At 35.1% G+C, this 21,674-nt stretch overlaps 1 protein-coding gene across 1 annotated transcript in view; it reads right to left on the bottom strand.

Annotated features, from left to right (window-relative positions):
• DMD (dystrophin) overlaps window positions 1-2,080 on the bottom strand; it is a 1,828,382-nt gene extending 1,826,302 nt beyond the window's left edge. Inside the window, 2 exon segments of the mRNA XM_078146592.1 lie at window positions 1,907-2,049; window positions 2,051-2,080. Of these exon segments, the coding sequence (XP_078002718.1) occupies window positions 1,907-2,049; window positions 2,051-2,068 (161 nt within the window). The 5' untranslated portion in view covers window positions 2,069-2,080.
• Window positions 2,081-21,674: the final 19,594 nt, after the last annotated feature.

Here is a 21,674-nt window from a genome sequence, read left to right as displayed (position 1 = left end):
AGTTTATATATAAGATTATTTCAATGCAAAACATCACATTTTAACTACAAAATAGTGAATAATTAATAAAAACAGCTAAAATTTTATTTTTTACTTAATCTCTATGGGCTTAGTTTACTTATCTATAAAAATGAGGGTTCCATTAAATAGTCTCTGTGGTCTTCCCAGCTCTACCTCTACCATCCTAAAAAAATAATACATTAAACACAGTGCCTAGGAAAGAGTATGTCCTTAATAAATGCTTGTTGATTTGACTAAACTGAATTCTAACCATACTGAAAGCTTCAGAGGTAGCATACATCAGTCATGGAATCTGAACCCAGGTCATTTGATTCTTTCCATTGCACCAAACCACTTTCTGACATAAACATGAAACATTTAGTGGCTTAGACCATGGCAAATCTCATACATTAAAAGTCAAATAGCTTTAAAAATACGGCCTTTATAAAATGCCTTATCAATCCACATATTTGATATTAAGCATGTTTGCTTAGTTACCCATTTATTTTATTCCAGACACTAAAAGACAAAACATATTTCTAATTAGTCAGTAGCAAGCACCTTGAAAAATAGAACTCCTCCATCTCTTTCTCAAGATTAACAATGGAAAAATGCCTGTCAGAATTATTCATGAAGGGATATTCATCTACTGGAAGGAGGCACTTGAAAAATAACCACATAATCTACAGAAAACACTTGTTGATGAGTAATTCATTTGAATAAGGGAGATGGAAAGCATTCAGATATCCAAAGAGATTAGTACTGGGTCAAGGACAGGCATTTCACATCAAAGAAGATATAGTTATTGTCCCACATACAAAAAGAATTAGATACAAAGAGGTTCAATGCTCACAATCACAATCCTAAACATATGTGAATATTTTGAGTTTTTGCTTCTAAAAGAAAAATACTGAAAGAAATCAAGATGAGATGTTTAACTTTTTCTTCCCCCATTCATATAAGCCAACCTAAAGAAAGTATGAGCATGAATAGTGCATCTGGCTCATTTAAAAGGCCAGGTGTTACCATTCACTCAAAGAGAAGTTAAGGGGTCAAGAATCAGGAGTGCATTTGTTTTTGGGGAACAGATCATATGGTTAGAATAAACGGCAAAAGTGATAATGAGTTATTGGTTAAGGGCCAGAAGAGGAAAGAATTTAACAATAGTGTCTGAGACATGGTTATCTGAGCCTTTTCCCCTTTATTTCTTAACTGTGGAGAATGTCTCTTAATTCGTAATACTTCATTTTGAAATGAAGCCTTGGTCTCATTTTGAAAGTATGCAAAATTTAAATTGTATTAATATCAAATTATGACGAATACAAATTGTAGTTTTAAGGAGAAATGAGCATATGTTTAAGGTCACATAAGCATCTATGTATGTGTTTTTAAATACATATGTGTGTATTTACCTATATATGTAAATATATGTGTATGTGCATATACACATATGTTCATATATGTTTATATAATGTTATAATCCAGCTTAGAGGCAGACACTGAAGAAATTATGCTTAAATGGCATTTAAGGAGTAATGAAGGAGGGTAGCCATTGCAAGCATTGTGGAGATAGGTAGATAGAGAATGGGTTGTTTTTTATTCCATATAAGTTCCCATTTCCAGGGGGGAAGATGGACTTATATTACATGTGCACAGCAAATCCATTTCCCATTGACATCAGCCAGAATTATGCAGGAAGCTCCATAATATTGTTAGAAAATTGAGGTTTCCTCTACATTATTCCATGACCTCCAGTGGTCATGATGGAAGGTAGGTCCCAAAGCAATATTAACATTGCACACCTTAGTTCTTAAAAGCATGTATCTGAGTGATTCTCCATTATGTATTCCTCTGCCAGACATTCATTACTTAGTAAAGCAAATGCAATCCTACATGTTATCCTCACCTGTGACTGTGGATGAGTGCATTAAAAGCCAGTCCATCTGACCAGCTCGTAGTGAAGTTGATGACTTTGACCTGTGGATAGAGGTGAGTTGATTGACGTACCCAGCTCAGCAAGATCTTTTCACTGTTTGTTTGCTGCAATCCCAGCCATGATATTTTTCATTACATTTTTGACCTGCATTAGAAGATAGACTTTCATCAGTAAATGTACTTCTTGTTTGAGATCAAAACTGATTTTTCCCCCTCCTTGAATCCTAATGATGTCAATTTGCAAGAATAAGTAATATATGAACTTTTGACCAACAAAAAGGGAAAATAACTGATCCTAAAAATTATTATCTGTATTTGTGTGCTCTTGAATTGCTGATGAATTCTGTGGCTCTTGGTGAAGATTCTGAAGAATGTAAAGGGTATATAACAGTGGGAAATGTGTGTGTGTGTTGGGGGGTGGTGTTTGTACGGTGCATTCTATTTGCTTGATTCTGGCAGAAAGGGGGAAAGAATGATGGTCAATTAGTTATATTTCTCTCCAATTTCTCTTTAATCTAAGTACTAAGCTACACAGCACATATACACTGGAGTGGCCATTAATGTGTTTCTGGGTTTTATCTCAACATATCCACTGTTATGACCATTAATCAAAGTTATACATGCTGACTGAACTGAAAAAAGGAATATGGAAATGAGCTTATATCTTTAAAGGAATGAAGGGAAGAATGCATGCACACATACACATACACATACACACACACACACAACACACACAGAGCAGTGAATATATTGGTGGCTGATATGCTGTCCTGGTTTTATTTTCATTAATTATCTTTGGTACATTTGATTGCCTTCTAAACATTATTTAGAATCTTCCCAAGTGCCAATCAAGTTTTATATTTCAAAGTCCCACACCCTTAGTAATCTACTAAAAATTCTTGTAAGCAGTTTTTTTCATTTCAATAATGCAATTAGTTTTACATCAGGAAAAAAAAACCTAGTTCTTGGCATAAAGAATAAGGAGTATAAATGTTTAGCTAAGATAGCTTTTAGTAGATGCTTTCACTTCTAGCATGAGCATTATTAAGTATTATAAAGAAATGTACTTATGATCAATCCTTAAAACAAAAAGCAGTCGGTTAGTAACTATTTAGAATTTACTATGTTCAGGCACTGTGCTAAGAGCTGAGTATACAAAGAAAGGCAAAAGCAGTCCCTGGCCTAACCTCTTTGCTGACTTCCAGTCTCAAATCTCTAACTGCCTACTGGACATTCTGAACTTCATTACATATAAAAACCTTAAACTCAATACATCTCAAATTAAACTGATTAAGATAATCCTCCTAAACCCTTCCATCTTTATCACTTTCCTATTAGTACTGAGAATGCTACCATCCTCCTAGTCATTCAAGCTCAAAAACACAGTGTCATTCTCAATTGTTTATTGCCTCTCACCTGGCCTCATATACAATCAATGCCAAGGGCTGCCATTTTCACCTCTCATCCAATGTAATAACCTGTTTGTTGGTTTTGCCTCATTTCTTCCTACTCCAATATTTCCTCTACTCAACTGTCAAATTGATCTTCCTAAAATTCAGGTCTGATCATATCACCCCTCCCTTCCTGAACAAACATCAATGGCTCCCTATTTCCTCCAAGATGAACCATAAAATACAAAATCCTTGACTGGGCTTTCAAATATATTCATAACCTTACCCCTTCCCACCTTCCCAGCAGTCTTGTGCTTTATTTGCCACCATGTACTATACAGTTCAGTGATATTGGTCTTCTTCCTATTTCTCTTGCACACAACACTATATTTCCCAATTCTAAGCCTTTTCATGGGCTTTCTCCCATGTCTAGGATTCTCCCTCTACATCCTAGCTTCTTTGTCTTTCTTGAAATTTTAGTTAATGTCCCAGTCTTCACCAGCCTTTCTTAATCTTAGTGCATTCCCTCTGAGATTACTTCCAATTTAACCTGCATACATCTTGTTTGTCTATGGTTTCTTACATGTTGTATCTCCCATTGGACTGTGAGCTCCTTGGGAGCTGAGACTGTTTCGTTTATTTATTTTTGCCTTTTTATGTATCCTCAAAACTCAGCACATAGTAGGCACTTAGTAAATGTCATTTGACTAACTGAATGAACTGTCATCTAGGAGCTCACACTCTAATGAATAGGTAAGACCAGTCAGCTATTGATTAGAAAAGACTCATTATCTTCTTTGTGTTTGGTAGATCTCTTTTCCTTCATGCACAATTCAATTTATCAATTTGGAGTGAAGAGATACATTTAAACTTAAAACCATGTTGATGACAGCCTCATTTGAACTTCTGAGAGGATGTGGATAAGCGTGGGAAAGAATGGGCAGACAGAAATTGGTTGGAATCTGTACTGTTAGCACATCCACATCCAATAAATCATAAATCCATTTGAATAAATAGTTTTAAAATGTAGGCTTCTTTAACATATTTAAATATGAATAACCATGTTAAAGCTTCACATAAAATTTCTGAAATTCATATTTTGTACGGTTTTAGGAAGGCAGTAAGGAAAGCAAGATGTATAAATTTTACATGCATATATAAGAATAGCTCAATTTGAATTACTAAAGGGTATAAAGAAGGAGTTTTTATTAAGGAAAGGAAAAGTAATTCATGAAAGAAGGTCAAAAAAGTAAAGTTTTAAAAAGAGAAAGGGAAACCCAAAGCACTGTTAATGACACTTAAGATAAAAGGGAAACTTAAATAGTTCAAAGTATAGCATAGAGTCTTCCTTAGAGTTAGTATCTAAATATGATAAAGAACAAAATTTCCAAAGTGCCTACAAAGGTGGGGTGGGGGAGAGGGTCTCTTGTTGAAGACAAGGAGATGGCTCTATGAGACCAACGTGGCTAACTGGGAGGTATACTGTCTTCCTAGAGTCTGCCGAAATATATTGAACTCTCAATGGCTACTCATTCTTGCTGATTCATATGGGAGCACTTCCACATGACAGGTCCAAAAGAATACAGATTATACCTCCAATAACAGCAAACTTCTCTGTAGGAAGTTCAGTAGCTTTAGGTGAGAGCAAGTCACTTAGATTAGAAAAAATTTGGCTTCAACTCAGCTTACTTTCTGGTCTACTCTACATTTCTACCAGCTGCCTTGTCTAGTTGAGGATGACTCCACCTAGAGATCTGCTTCCTGATTAGTGAGTCCCTGCCCAGGGCTCCATATTGTCAGGAGCCCCTGTCTCACTGCTCATTTCACTTTCACTTCACTCTGCTCTGTTCCACCTCCACATCAGCGGCTTTGACCCAGTGTGTGTTCCCAATTCCTAATTCCCTTTTATGTTTGTCTTTGCCTATTGTAAGCTCCTTGAGAGTAGTGATATTTTTCTTGTTTTTGTATCCCCATCAGTTAGTACAGTGCCTAGCATATAATAAGTACTCAGTAAATGCTTTAGCAAACTGTCACCTATCTATGTCAAAATATTGAAAAACGATATAATTTGGCATTTTAATTGGAAAGAAACTTAGAGAGTGTCTTGTCTTACATCATCTCTTTATAGATCCCAAGTGTGGCAAGTGTTCTTCAAGGAATTGCAGAGACAAGAAGTACTTTAAAATTGGAGATGGGCAAATGTCTCACATTTCAAAATGCAAGGGAAATTCACAAAAATATAGACTAATGAACTTGGATTTAATACTTCGCCACATTCTACAATGGATGATTCGAAAATCTGTGAGTGCAAAGCAAAAGAAGTTGTGACCACAAAGGGTCAGCATGAATTCAACAAAGTTAAAAAAAAAATAAGTTATTCAGTCATGTCTGACTTCCCATGACCCCATTTTGAATTTTCTTGGCTAATATACTAAAATGGTTTGCCATTTTCCTCTCCAGCTCATTTCACAGATGAAGAACCTAAGGCAAAGAGAATTAAATGACTTTTCCAGGTTCATACAACTACTAAGTGTCTGAGGCCAGATTTGAACTCAGGAAGATGAGTCTTCCTAACTCTAGGCCAGGCACTTTATCCACCGCACCACCTATTTCCTATATTTATGTTTAATTAATCAAACACATACTGAAAGAGAGAGACATAGAAAGATAGCAATTCAGATTTTTTAAAATAAGGCTTTTAATTGATACCAGGTTTAATAAAACATATGCCCTATAATTAATTCAATCTTAGGCTGAATTAATAAAATAGAGTGTTCAAACAAGTAAGGTAGCAGTCACATTATACTCTGTATTGATCAGAATACATTTGATAGATTGTGGTCTGCTCTGGGCATCATATTTTTAAAAGGGCACTGAAAAAAATAATGTAAGCAGCATTCAATGACCTCCACCAACTTCAGTGGCTTCCTATTACCTCCAGCCTCAAATATTAAATTCCAGGTGTGGATTTTAAAGCCTTTCATAACTTGGACCATTGTTGCCTTTTTAGTCTTTTTCCACTGGCTGGTTGGCTGCTGGTTCTTTGTTCTCAAAGACGACCAGAATGACATCACTACGTTACAGTCAAGTTACAGCTTGGAATGCTCTACCACAGGTTGGGCACAAGTAGTCCATGTGAACATTTGAAGAGTATTATCTAAATTTGTGCATCTCCTGTTTCTTTTGAGCCACTTCAATTCTGTTTTGCTCATAGAGCACAACACCTTCTCTGATGTGAGCCCGCCATACTGGGCACTCCCAAGCCAGGGTCATTCATGTCATTCAATCAGTTCCAAAGTTCTTAAGAAAGAACTTGAGAGTGTCTTGTATTGCTTCTTCTGACCACCATGTGAGTGCTTGCCCTGGGTGAGTTTTCCATATAGTCTTTTTCTACTTAATTATCCTCTATATCCTTTAAGTTGAAGTGATACTGCCCTTCTTGCTATTCCTCACATGAGACACCCCATCTTCAGACTCTTTGCCTTTTCACTGACCATCCCCTTCCTCCCCCAAAGAATGCTCTCCTTTCTCTTTTCCACTTCAGCTTCTGTAACTTCCTTCAGATTCAGCTTACCTTCTGTAAATGGCCTTTGTCATCCTTCCTTCCCCTCCAACTCCCCACTGTTAATACCTTCCAAGATTACCGATTGTCAACGTATATAACTTGTTGGTAAATAGTTGCTTTGATGTCATCTTCCCTATTAACATGGGATTTCCTTAGGGAGAAGGAATATGACTTTCTATATATCCCCAGGACTTAGCACAGTCTCTGACACAGGATAAGAGCTTGTTTAACTGGGGGTGGAGTCTTGGAACCAACTAACGGGAGAAACTGTATAAAGAACCTGGGATGCTAGCCATTTGAAGAGAAGGCAGTGTTGGGAGCAGAATTGTTTTCAATCATTTAAAGGTAAGGGGGAGTAGACATTTTATGTTTTCTCTTCTGGTAAAAGAAGTAGAACTAATAGGCAGAAGTTACAGGGAGGAAAATTTGGACATAATGAAAAGAGTGCTGCCTAGGAATTTAAATTAGAACAAAAAAAAATCAGCCTGCTTTATGAAATAATAGGCTTTTTGTTTTTGGAATTGTTTAAGGGGAGGCTAAGATGACCACATATTCAGAATATTATATCAGGGATTCATTTCTCAGGCATTTCCTCACCTTGCTGTCATCATCTCTCTCATCACTCCCAACTTTAGGCTCTGCCCCTGGGTCATCCATCTCTAATAGGACAGCATTGATCTTATCTGGCTAGGATCCAAGACATTTCCTGGCCACCTCCAAACCATGCTACCCAAATGTGCCTCTTCTCTCTTTCAAGTTCCTCTTGGGCACAGAACAAGTTTTACTTGCTTGCATTTTGTATCTTCAGTGCTTATCATAGAACCAGGCAAACAGTAAGTGTTTAATAACTGCTTTTCAGTTGTTAATATCAATGGACTGATTGATATCAATCAGTCTAAGGTCACTTTCTAAACTCAAAGTTTCTATGATTCTCTCATCATTTGAGATGGTTAAGTTAAATCTTTAGGCAGAGTAGGCAATTACCTATAATATATATTTTGAAGTCTAAGTTTTCTTTCCATGGATAGTATTGTCAAGTGTATTTCCTACCTGGCTTGAAATTCTTGATATTACAATCAATCTTTGAGCTAGATAATACAGATGTCTCTAAAAAACCACAGTCTAAATGCAGGTATTACTTGAGAAAGCAGTTTTTCTACATTACCTTAAAATACTTTTACCACTAATATTTTTAGTGTTACCTGACATTCTTGCCTATTACAAAAAAAAATAAGTGGGGATGCTTCATGCCGTTAGCTAAAATCCTGCCAAAGGAAATTGTTTTTTAGGGAAAAAAAATGTAGCAAACACTAAGAACATACAAAATATGGATATTACACATGTAGACAAAGTCATAGATGTACATGAAAACAAAGTTACTTCAAGGTGAATTACAGGAAGAAAAAGACAAACATTTTTTTCATGAGTCTGCTGATCTTTGTTGAAATATTTTATTATTATTATAATCCACAGTTAAATTAAAATTGAAAAAATAACTGCTCCAAATTCTCTTGTGTCTCTTTCATAATCTGCCAGTTCTTAATGCCTCAGATACCATGTAAACAGACTGTCATGAGCTGTGCTAATTTTAAAAGCTGTTATTTTGAGGATGGATTTGTTTTGTTTGAAATACATATGTTTGTTTTGCAGGTCATGGGCAATAATGAAAAGAAGGTACATGGAACACATTATTTATAAAGAAAACATCCATCAGGGGCTCTCACCTGCCAATTGAGAATTATATTCCAGATCAGACCAAGAGTCAGTTTATGATTTCCATCTACTATGTCTGTGCTTCCAATATTCACTAAATCAACCTGTTTGGATAAAGAAAAGAAGATGTATGAAGATACATAAGGGAACAAAAGCCTACTGTGAAAAGGAACAAGATAATACAGTAATTAAATTTAGATGTTTCCAGAGACTAAGCAGCATAATGATCAGTTGCTTAGCTAACCATAAAATATTTTTAAACTCATATTAAAATGAAACAACATCAATTTCTAAAATAACTTTTCCTGAGAAGTATCCAGAATATATTTAGGATGAAACAGTAAATATATATGTGTTTTCAAAACAGACTTCAGAGGGTGATCATATCTTTCACTAAACCTGTAATCACATTGACAACAAAGTATAAGGAATATGTGAAGTTGATAATATACAGGAAACTCAGAGGAAATTTTACTGACTGCCATCTATCCACCCTTTTGGAAACTTTTGCAGATCATCTAGAGCTACTGAATAGAGACTGATAATCCTGACAAAGCCAAGATCAACAGGGGACTAATTTATAGAGCTATATACATCAATCCATATTACGTATATGTAGTTTCACTTGGTTCTCTCTCTTTGCTGAAAAATAGCCTAACTAGGTTCAAAAAGGTTTGTCACAAGGTTTGGCCATTAGTTGACTGCAAAACTGGAAGAATGCCATGAATGCTAAGATATAAAAATATCCTTTATTAACATCAAAATATCAACATAGTCTCATCAGCACGTTTCCATTGTTATTCCCCAAGTGCAATGTAACTTTTTGAGAGTGAAGACTCTTTTTTTCCCTTAATTCCAGTGTATTTATAGGTGCTATGTTTTAGTGGAAAAAGTGATGGGGCAGTATCAGTAAAAGATGAATTCAAATACTGCAAATTACTTAACCTCTCAGTGCCCCCCAGGTGTTATGGTAGAAGGGGTATCCTCGTTGTCAGTTTCTTATACCAGTGAAATCACAGGTCCAGGCAATATCAAAAGCAAAAAAAAATCCCTTTTGTTGAGGAATTATTTGCCTTCACACAGTATTCACTCAACTCACTATATTTATCAAACTGAAAGTCATCCTCCATGAGACTAATAAGGTTTTGAGAAGCAAATGAAATCATGCATGTAAATGTACATCATAAAATAAAATTGCTAGCTTCATTTTTTTCAGGTATTTATGAAAAGATTGCTTAAGATTAGTTTCATGAAAAGACACAGTTTTTTCAACCGATGACTCTGTACCTTTGATTTTAAAAAAATGATATTCATATCTCCAAAGCATATCTTGTTCTCTGTCTTTTTTTTTAAAAATTTTACTGTAATAGTTCCTTTAGAAAATGAAAACAAAGTTTGGTGACTTACTTTAGAATAAAAAAAAATGTGTGGAAGTAAATCCATTTTCCATGTTTTACTTTCAGTCACATTGGTAAACACAATTAAGCCTAAACAAGAACACTTTGTTGGACTCTGGATAAACAAATACAAATAGATTTTTAAAAATCAAGTTGATCTTTTAACTTCACGTATGAGGAAGGGGATTGATCAGGTGAGCCCCTGTTCAATTGAGTTCCACAATCAGGTTGATGAGATTAACAAGGAATGCACTTAGGTCTAAAGGCTACTTGTCATTAAGGCGCAAAAGCTCTTAAATTCTTTACTGAGAAGACACCAGTAACTTGGCTGATTGTTTCCCAGAGACTGGGGGTTTACCTCCAAGGTGATTGATGATGGAGAGTTAGAAGGTTCAGACTTAAGAGATAAGAGCTGCCTTTACTGTTGTGATACATAAAGATGATCTTAGAGCTCAGCCTATTCAATTTTTGTTCCTTGTTCTTTCAGACAAAAGCATAGCAAGTGTGTGGGACGAAGAGAAGAAGACAGTTTTTCTCCTTTTTCCCACTCAGGAGCAAAATGTGGCAACTGACAGAAGCACATGGCAATTAGACTATGCTTGCCCAGATGGCCCAAGAGGTTGAGATATTGCCTCTAGTATCACAGATACTAATGTCAGAAGTACAGATTTTCATGATTCCAATCCTGGCCTCAGTTTCCATGAAACTCTGCTGCCTGTCATCATTCATTATACTTTTGAAAAAAAAAACATGAAGAGAACCCAAGGAAAATTCACAATACAGAAGATAAAACCCCTGTGGCAAATGTGAGAATATAGAGGAAAGTTTTACAAGAACATTCAAGAATGGGTGGATTATAATTCACTTCATTGGAGGGAATACTCAGAGATCTATTAAAATATTGGAATATATTTTAAAAAAGCATGAAATCACACCTACTCAGTTGACTCTAATAATAATATCGGTCTGGTTACAACAGCCTGTACAACTTTCTTAGAGAAAAATGGTGGTGAATGTCTGTCTGATCATTTTGTCACCTGAATTAGTGGGTATGAAATTTTTCTGCAACTTTTAGTAAACTATGACACCTTACCACACCTTAGATGCTGCTAGCTATAGTGGACAGCATCCCATTTATTGTAAAGTAAAAGGTTGTTTTATCACTAGAACTGAGGGTGAATTCATCCCTTTCTTTTTCTCTGCCCCCTACTGCCCTCTCCTCACTAATCCTTCCTTGCTTTAGTCAGCGTTGAAGTATAAAAGTACAAACAGTGGGGAAGAGCTGAACTCTCAGCCATTCCTTTATTCTATTTGGGGGGAAAAAATCTTTGGAAAATGTTGCAAGAGGTAAAAGCTATCCCAGATTGCCAGCAACCAGCAGTAACTTTTTATTTCTGTTTACCCCTTCCACCTTTATACACATTCTCTGTAACACACAAAGCAGGCTCAAAACATGAACCTTTACAATGTATAAAAAAAACAAATCAGGAAACATGAAGGCTGAAAGAAGAGAGTGTCAAAGTGCATGTGGCCAAAAGCTTACAGAAAGCAAATAACAATTGTGCCAATTGGAATCCTTCTCCCCTAATTCCAACCCATGAACCCCCTGCCTTTCTTCTATAATGTTCAGGCCATTTCTCTTCACTGGCTTGTTCACTGTCTTTTTTAGAGAGTGAGAGAGAGGTTAGGAAGGTGAGAGAAAAGTGTTTGGCAGCAGCTCCTGCAGATGAAGCTTCCTACATAGGAAACCTGAATGTTCTGACAACATCTAAATCCTTTCATTGTAAATAAAATGATCTTTTTTCAATTCACATTAAAAACTGAAGCATGATAATTTAAGAATGAGATTGAATTTGGATTATGATGGCTCTGGGAACAGGATTTTAGGTTTAGAGAATAAGCATCAAAATTTAGCTTTTGTTTGTGTTGCTTTTTTTTGCTTATAAAATAACAGACACAGTACACTTGTCACTAAAAATGGTAATATAATACTCTATCAAACAGAAACAACATTTTAAGTGAATATATTACAGTTCTGTATTATGGAGACACAACAGAGAATAAAGATGGGATTCATTGGGAGGTTAAGAAAAAAATGGGGAGAAGTCCCTTAAACCTTGGGGGTCAGAGGTCCCACTTATTTAATGATATTACTCTCTTTTAAAAATAGTTCTTTTAACTTAAAATGATTAAAAATACTTAAAATTTCATATAAAAAGTGATTTGATACTAATGGTCTGAAAATCTTTTATTCATATTTTCAGTTTATAAAAATGTTAACTTCCTATTCTTAAACAAGTGATATATGTTTTTCTCTACAAAAAATACTCATAATTATTCATTTCAGTCTTATTATTCTATTCAGCCCTTGTTTTGCCACTAACTAATGATGGGATCTTTAGGAAATCTTTTGCTTATTCCAGGATTCATCGCTAAAATATAGGGTTTGAACTAAATATTTTCTAATATCCCTTCCAAACCAAAAACTCCATGAGATTCTAATTTTAAAATAAGAACAAAAACTTTCTTTCATAGGACATCTGTCATAATGTGGTCAGGCTAAAGAGGCTATGTGCTACATATGAAAGGAACTTCTCAAGAACATGTATAAATTTTTAAAATATATTGAGTGCAGCATATCAAAAATGCAGGAATGGCAAAGGATCTTTGCTGTCCTCCAGATGTATTTTTACATTGAGAGTTGAGTTGGTTACATTTACACTATTTAAAATTTTAAGCCTTTAGGAAATGAATCGTGTCTATTTTTCATTCAGAATTGAATATGCTCAAACTATTATTATTTCATGCTGTACAGAACTATACTGACAACCCACAGAGTGTATCTACATAGGTCACTTTTTTTTTTGCCTTGGATTTACATTATAGATTCTTTGATAGCTACTGCTGTAACTTTTTGAGGTTTATTTTTAATACTGCATGACTACAGAAGTTGAAATTTTAGAATGTTCTTTGTAAAAAAAATTCCATTTTGCTATAAAAATGATTGTTCTAGATACTATCCATTTCAAGAGGTTAATTTGTAGCTATTTGAGATAAGGTATGTGTATAGACAGTGACACATCCTAGGAGAATATAAAAGAAGAATTATAAAGAGACATCATGGTGATGTGGGGAAAAAAATACGTATTAGAGACACCTGGTTTTACTTTCATTTATTCTACAGCTAAATATATGACATTGAGCAAGTCACAATGTTATTGGGCTATAATTTCCTTTTCTGTAAAATAGAGGAATTGAATCATGTGATTTTAGAACTCTAATACCTTATTATATATATATATATATATATATATATATATGCACATACATACATACATATATATACATATACACACACACACATTACACACAAATACATAAATGTGAAATGGATATTTCGAAGATTTAACAAGCATTCATTATGCCCTATGTGATAAACATCGTGCTTAGCAATTTTCAAATATTATCTCATTTTATTTTCACAACAATGCTGGGAGTGGTATTGTTACCCCTGTTTTTACAGATGAGGAAACTGAGGTAAACAGGGGTTAAGTGACTTGCCCAGAGTCGCACAGATTAAGTGTCTGGCTCACATTTGAACTCAGATTTTCTTGATGACTAGTCCAGGGCTCTAATCACAATGCAATCTGGCTTCTTCTATTATCTATATTTATTAAGTATAAAATCATTTTTATTCACTTATCAATTATAAATATGAAGATTTTCATGTATGTGCATATTTACATATACATACATATTTACATATATATATATATAACCCTGTAATAACCAACAGAATTACTTAAAGCAAACAAGCAAGCAAACAAAAACTTGCACGATGACATGGCATACAATTCAGGAAACACTGGAAAGAATCTACAAGCATCATGTAGATTTTTGTAATAAGAAAAGGACAGAAATGTTGTGCAACTATAAGTTACCGTCATAAATTTTTATCATTTTCATCACTTTCTAACTTTTCATTTATAGAACATAGAATAAATCAACCACTCAGGAACTACCCCAGTCCAGTGAAAAGAATGCTGCCTTGATTTCAGCCCTGCCATTTATCTGGGTGACCTTGGGGAAGTCTTTTAACTTCTTTATCCATCAGTTCCTTCATCTATAAAACGAAGGGGTTGAACTAAATGAACTTTTATATCCCTTTCAGTTCTAAATCTGTGACCTATAAGGCTTTGAGCCATTGCTACTATTCATTAAATAGTAAAATAATGTGCCCTGACAGAGGAACTAAATTATGACAAAAACTAATTTTGTAAAAGTGTTTTTAAAGTGCGATATTGCCACGTCTTGTAAAGATGATACCATATCCAACTTTGAGAGTTCTTCGTATTTAAAAAAAATCATTTTACATTATCTCAGTTGATCCTGAGAACCCTGTGAGATAGATAAAACAAGTAGTATTATAGCACTATAGAGATAAAGAAAGGGAACCCAAATCACAAATAGCTAAGGACAGAGATAGGACTAGGACTCAGCTATTCCCACCCTTTGCACTTAGGTTACATTTATTCATTGGGCTTATTGTATGCACACAAACAAATCAAATTCACAGAGAATCCCTTTGGAAATGATGAAACAAAATAATTTGGAGGTGGAATGATCTTATTTTTTTGTACAGAATGTTACAAAATAAACATTCACTTTAAAGTCACTAGGTCTATACTAACCCAGACTGAAATTTTTCAAAGATGATTTCCCTACAAGATTAAGTACCTGAAAATTCAAAGGACAAAACTCACAGGACTCTTCTGACATTTCAAGATTCTGGTTTTCAAAGAGCCAAAAGTCAAAGATAGTGTAGATTACCTCACCATTTAAATGCTTACTGACATTGGACCACTACTCATTCAATTTAAAACAGGAAATAATTTTTGATTATCTAATTCAATGATAGCTGAAATCTGAATATTCAGAATACAGGTCCAGATCACTTCATATGTATTCACTTCCTATCAATTCAGATTGAGGTGTCTATTAAAGTATAGCAATGATATGGTTTTTTTGCCTTTTTACAATGTAAACTTTTGAGGCCCTACCATTTATGTCTAGGTGCCACAAAAATCTGTTCTAAGTGGAGTTCTAAACCTATATTTCTTATGACTCGGTTAATATTGCAGATGTTCCCCTACACAGGAATTGTGCTCAATTGGGTAGGACACATTTCAATGGCACATACAGGTAACAGAGATTTTTTTTTCCCTGACAGAAAGAAAGCTTAAAGTAATATGCTAACTAAATATTAACTGAATACTAACTAAAATCATGTCAAATGTACTAGCAAACTGAAAATACACTCCTGAAAAATGTCAGGAAAGGAAAAGGGAAGACAAGGGAAGTGTCATACTTAGAAAAGACTGAGCTCAAGGAAAGGGAGTACATCTACTTAAGTAGTAACAGTGATAGTTCAGGGGCTTCTCCATCAGCTCACCTTTGCCTGGAATTCCTTTAACAGAGGACAAAGTGGATTAAGGCAAACAGAGGTTAAGTGACTTGCCCAGGGTCACACAGTAAGTGTCTGAGGGCAGATTTGAACCCTGGTCTTTGACTCCAGGGCCAGCATTTAATGCACTGAACCACCTTTCTAAAATACTTTTAAAAAGTGGCTATCATGCTCATCAAGTCCTGTGGCATTAAGAGATAAAAGATTTAAAATGTAAGTTGCTAGTTGAGCTAAAATCTTTGGCAGTCAAGGCACTCTATCACAATAAAGCAGGAATGAGCCAATCAGCAAGTATAAATGATTGGACCTGTATTCAAAGATGGAGGAACAGGTTAGTGAGCAGGAAGATGATGGATGCCAGACAAGGTTGCCACAAAGAGATCATAGAAACTGAAGATCACAGATTTAGATGTGGACTGATGAGTAACTGAGGCGCAGAAAGGAAAACTGTTTTGACTGAGGTCACCCATGTAGTCAAAGCGGGGAAAACTGGTGAAGAATTGAGAAGCTGAGAATGCTAAAGGTGATTCTAGTAATTTTCCACTTTTGCCTAGGATCTTCTCTTTTTATTTACCACATAGAAGCTGTTGAAGGAGTAATTTTCATTTGATTGGGAAACAGAAGACCTGGTTCAAATACCACCTCTGTCATTTACTCCTTGATCCTTCAGGGCCTCGGTGTAATCATCTATCAGATGAGGGGACAAAGCCATGTGGCCTCTCAGGCACCTTTCACTTCCAAATCTTTGATAGAAACATAAGCTTGATGGAGTAAAATTATGTGCTATCAGTGAGAATGCTGCTTGTGAGATGTTCGTTGTATTATATAATTTCTGGGTTTTGGTGGTTTTTTGCTAGTTTGTTTTTTTGGTGGAATGAGAGTTTATTTTTAGTATTTAGCTGAACAAAAGGTATGGCTGGCAGGGCTAAGTCTACATATGACAGTAAGTAGCATCTTTCATGGTTTGAGAACAAATCAGTGACTAAATGCATTGTCTCAGTTCTGTCAGACTGAGCCCTGAATACCATTTGATAAAGAAGATGGAGCTGGAAACCAGCCTGGAGAGTCAAGGAAAATCAAGTACAGGGTCAACTTGAACAGATAATCTGAAACCAGGGAGGATGCAAAAGCTTTTGGTCAAAGACAGAGCTGAAGGTCAAAACTAAACAAACCTGCAGGAAAGCAGAAACTAACCAGACACAGGAGGGTTTTTAACTTGAGGTAAAGGCTGCTTCAGGCAGAAAGCTTCCTTTTTTTTCTGCTTTAGCTGAAAGAAATAGCTAGCTTCCATCATATGCTCAGTCTAGAATCTAGAGGTTCAAAGCACATTATTACACAATGAACCACATATGGTAGGGGCTGACAAATTTCAAAACCCCAACCCCCCCAAAAAAATCTTTGGCTTCTGCCAAAGAGTGCATTTTAAAAAATTAAAGTCAATATTAGGCACATGAATTTATTAGGTTGCAGTTACCACATCTATAAAGCAGACATGCTACAGTTTCACCTGTTTCAGTAAGTTGTTGAAAGGTCAAATGAAATAAGGCATGAAAAGGGCTATAGAGATATGAATTTCATGAAGATAGAGATTTGAATCCTTCTCAGCAATATTAGTAATATGGTCCTGGTCAAGTCACTCATGAATTGAAATTCTTCATCACACTCCAAGAGAGTCATCACCGGTGACTTCATTATCTTCTAACATATCATCACCTTTGATACTCACACCTCATCAATACCCTCTGTCCCTAGGACCTCTCTGACTGGAGGGCAGAGCAAAAAGCTCCTTTCAAAACTGCCATTTAAGAAAGACATCTAGGACATCTATCTCTTCATGTCCTATCTAGGTCTACTCCTTTGAACTTCTCTATCATGCCAGAGCTCTGGGTACCTTCCCATACCTCCCATCTTTCATTATCCTTTTTTATACTGTCTTACCCCATTAAATTCTTAGGTCCTTGAGGGAAGGGGCTGTCTTTCTTTTCCACATTTATAATCTCAGATTTCAGCACTGTGCTTAGCATATTGTTTTTGTTTGGTTGTTTCAGTCATTTCTTACTTTTGCGATCCTATTTGGAGCTTTCTTGGCAAAGATATTAGAGTGGTTTGTCATTTCCTTGTCCAGCTCATTTTATAAATGAGGAAACTGAGACATACAGACATACTCCATCTCTGTGCCACCTAGCTGCTCCTATATATATGTGGTTACATATCTTATATTAGTTACTTAATATTATGACTATTTTCATTCCATGAGCAAAATCATAATAGCATTAAAGGACAAATAGAATTCAGCTATGCAAATATTTGCTTTTACCATAATTTTTTCAGGAACAAATTTAAAGTACAAATAGCATTTACTTCATGACGTCCTGTAGAGTGAACTTCATAAAGAACCTACAGAAACAAATTCACATATAATAATAAAAGTCCTATCACTCAATGAAAAACATCAAATAAGAGGGTAGTCTTATTAGCTAAAAGGATTCCATTTTGTAAATATGACCTAATGAAGTTAATTATCACCTTGGAGAAAATTCAGTGGTATCAAAAGATGGCAATCAAACCAAACATGTTTGTTCAAATGTATGTTCTCATTTACTGCACGTGTGACTTTCTGTCATATGTATGACTGCACACTTATAAGAATAGACATTTAACAGATGCTCAAAATATCCTGTATCTTGAAACCGCTTTATTAACTTTATTAGAACCTGAATATTTTAACCACTGAACTATAACTTATAGCATTAAAGAATTGTTAGAGACTCCCAGAGGTTAAATAAGTTGGTTATGATCACACAGCTAACTGATTTTTTCAGGCTGGATTTGAAGCCAGGTCTTACTGGCTCCACATGTAATACTTTATTCATTATGCCACACTGGTATTTATTTCAAGGATATTTCTATGAAAAAAATCACCTGTGATTCCTCATGCACATCATAAGAAATGGTAGGAAAAAAATCTGCCCTTTCAAATATTAGTACTACCATAATATCATTTTTTTCATATAGCCAAATATGGCCACCTTAAATTCTTACAGACCACCTTAAATTACAAATCAATACATGGACTGAACTCCAAAGCACTGAGTGACCCCCTTCTCCTCCTCCAAAAATATAACCAATATGAAGTCACAAAGCAGATATATTATTGGCAATCTATCACAGTTTATTGTTATTTTAAGTGAACAGAATAATTTGTTTAAATTTATCCTTGAGAAGGAGATACGATATAATTAGGTAGCCACTAAAAGTGTCTGGTAAAGTTTTATTGGTCAATTAGAAATCTGGTGAGAGAATGAGATGAAGGAAATATTCACTTCAGTGCTATGAAAGGGAAAAGTAAATTTAAAAAAATAACTTGGAACAGATTATAATGAAATAGAGTTTGTGTTAAATACTTGTTATGATTTCTTATTCTGTTAAGATTTACAATCACATTTTTATCTTTGTGAACTGAAACAAGTTAGAACAAAAACAAATTCAAAATATTTATGTGAACTCATTTTCTCATTCTTTTTAATATAAATTTGCCTAGATTTATTATTTAGGACTGTAAGGATCTTAAGGAACTTATATCTTTAGAGAGTGCATGGAGAACTAGGAGATTAAGTGAATCATATAGGGTCACAAAGTTATTACGGGTCAAAAGCAGGACTTGAAACTACATCCTTCTGACTCTAATGCCAGCTTTCTATTTTTTCTTTAAAACTGCTTCTGGGTCTACTTGTGATATTTAAAGTAATATAAATTTCCCCTAAAAAAGGAACTATGGAAATTAATGTGTCATATTTGACCATTCTTACTAACATCTTAAATTAAAACATTCTCATGCTGATCTGCCCAGAAATCTGCATAATGAATAGATTCAATTCCATTCAACAAACAATTATTCAGTATGTCTGTTGTTACACAGCTCATTATTCTAGGTATTTGAATATACTGCAGGTTCGAGATTTTCCTCAAAATGTAAGTATGTACCCCAGAAGTATCATGGGTTTGTTTATTAGGTGTCTCCCCACAAAAGCTTAAGGATGTTTTGCTATATTTAGAGAAAGCATTATCTGTTAGAAAAATCACTTTCTGAATAACATTAGACAGCAATAGATGGACCTGAAGCAGCCCATAATATACGTATAATATTGCCTTTGGATACCCTCTCCTGTATTGGAGGCCTGAGACAGCTCTTTGGACATTCACTATGCTGTCTACCCCATATTCCAATCCTGTCAAGGTGATTACTTACATTATTTTTCTGCAAGACCTGGAGTGCCTTGTTGACATTGTTCAGAGCATGAACTCTTGTGGAGCCTTTTTCTTTTGGCTGCAGGTAAAAGCAGATATTTATTGGTCAGCACAGAAAACAGGCATTTATTTCATAAAATTTACCCTTCAATTTGCAGTTTTATGATGTTCAAGAAAATGATGTAAATATATGAAAACAAGTTTTGAAAGGCATATGTCAACTATTAACAATCATTGACACAATATCTAATTTGATTTGTGCCTCCCCTTTTTTGGTATTCTATGTACCAAGATTCATGCAATAATAATAATAATTATTATTATATTATCAGGCTATTTTTGTTATTATTATTTTGATATTTATTTTGATTTTGTTCCCATGGCTAATTTGGGGTCAGGACCACAAGTAGCAATGTAGGAACATCAGCTTATACAATGTAAACTCACATATTCATCTTGACTTGTCAGTTTATTCATATGAGTTGGAGTTTCATCCTTACTTAAAGAAGGCAATGTAACATAGTATCAAACGTCTCAATTTCTGTTAATAATGCCACAATTCGTAAAACTCAGGCTCAAAATCAATCAACCTGGATTTATTAAGCACCTGCTATGTGTTTGCCATTGTGCTGGGTACTGGGAAAACAAAACACACAAAACAATGAAGCTACTTCTCTCTCTAATGGAACTGGCATTCTAATGGGGAAGAGAAGAACACACCTGAATATTTCATGTGTGTGTTATTTATATTTATATATATATGTGTGTGTGCATGTGTATATACATATAAGTATACATGTCTATACACATATGTATACATGCACCCATTTGTCTAGAATAAATACAAAACAAATACAAGCTAGTTATGTGAGTAGAAACTAGCAATCAGGAGATCAGGAAAGGCTTTGAAAATAGACACGAGCTCTGTTTTGCAGTAAGGGAGGATTAAGATGGTAGATTAGGGAAAACCTGTGGAACTCTCTCAATATTCCCTTCCAAATGACATTAAAATTATTTCTCAATTCAAATTTTGGAGCAGTAGAGGCAACAAAAAGTCAGGGTGAGACATTTTTCTGGCCTAAGAAGATCAGGAGGTCTGCAAAATAGATTTGTGACCTATTTTGGGTGGAGGCCTGTCCAGAGCATGCACATGTGACAGCAGCAATAGCCTCCACAGCAGCAACTTCCAGAGCTCTTAGCCCAGAGACATTCTGGGTCACAGTTCTAAGGCATTTAGGAGAGCTGTGGGTGGATCACAAGGAAAAGGGACATTTGATCCCACTTCTGTGTCAAAGAAGCAAAAGAAAAAATGCACTTAATTAAAAGGGATAATCAGGGAAACCACATTTTGCTAATAGGCACCATAGACAATGAAATAACACAAAAAATTATAGCAAGTTTCTCTAACAAAGACTTCATTTCTCAAATGTATACTTAATAGAGAACCGAGTCAAATTTATAAACATAAAAGTTATTCGCCAACTGATAGATGGTCAAAGGACATAAACGGGCAATTGTCAGAAGAAGAAAACTAAAGTTATCATTAGTCGTAGGAAAAAATGTTCTAAATCATTACTGATTAGAGAAATGCAAATTAAAAGAACTCTGACCTACTACTTTACACCTATCAGAAATGACAAATGATGGAGGTAGTCAGGGAAAAGTAGGTACATTAATGAATTGTTAGTGGAGTAGTGAATTGGTACAACCAATCTGTAGAACAATTTGGAACTAGGCCCAAAGGACAATAAAACTGTGCTTATACTTTGACCCAGGGTCTATATAACAAAGAGATCAAAAAAAAGGGAAAGGACCCATAGGTACAAACATCCCTCTTTTTGTAGTGACAAAGTGCTGGAAATCGAGAGGGTACTCATCAATTGGGGAATGGCTGAAGAAGGTGTAGAATATTACTGTAATGAAGTACTATGGTGCTGTAGAAAATGATGAGGGCAGTGGTT

This window comes from Phascolarctos cinereus, unplaced genomic scaffold (genome assembly GCF_003287225.1).
Source record: "Phascolarctos cinereus isolate Bilbo 61053 unplaced genomic scaffold, phaCin_HiC Scaffold_726;HRSCAF=1367, whole genome shotgun sequence".
In the NCBI taxonomy this organism is placed as follows: Eukaryota; Metazoa; Chordata; class Mammalia; order Diprotodontia; family Phascolarctidae; genus Phascolarctos; species Phascolarctos cinereus.
The sequence above is the reverse complement of the archived record's forward strand: the minus strand, read 5'-3'. Positions and strand labels throughout refer to the sequence as shown.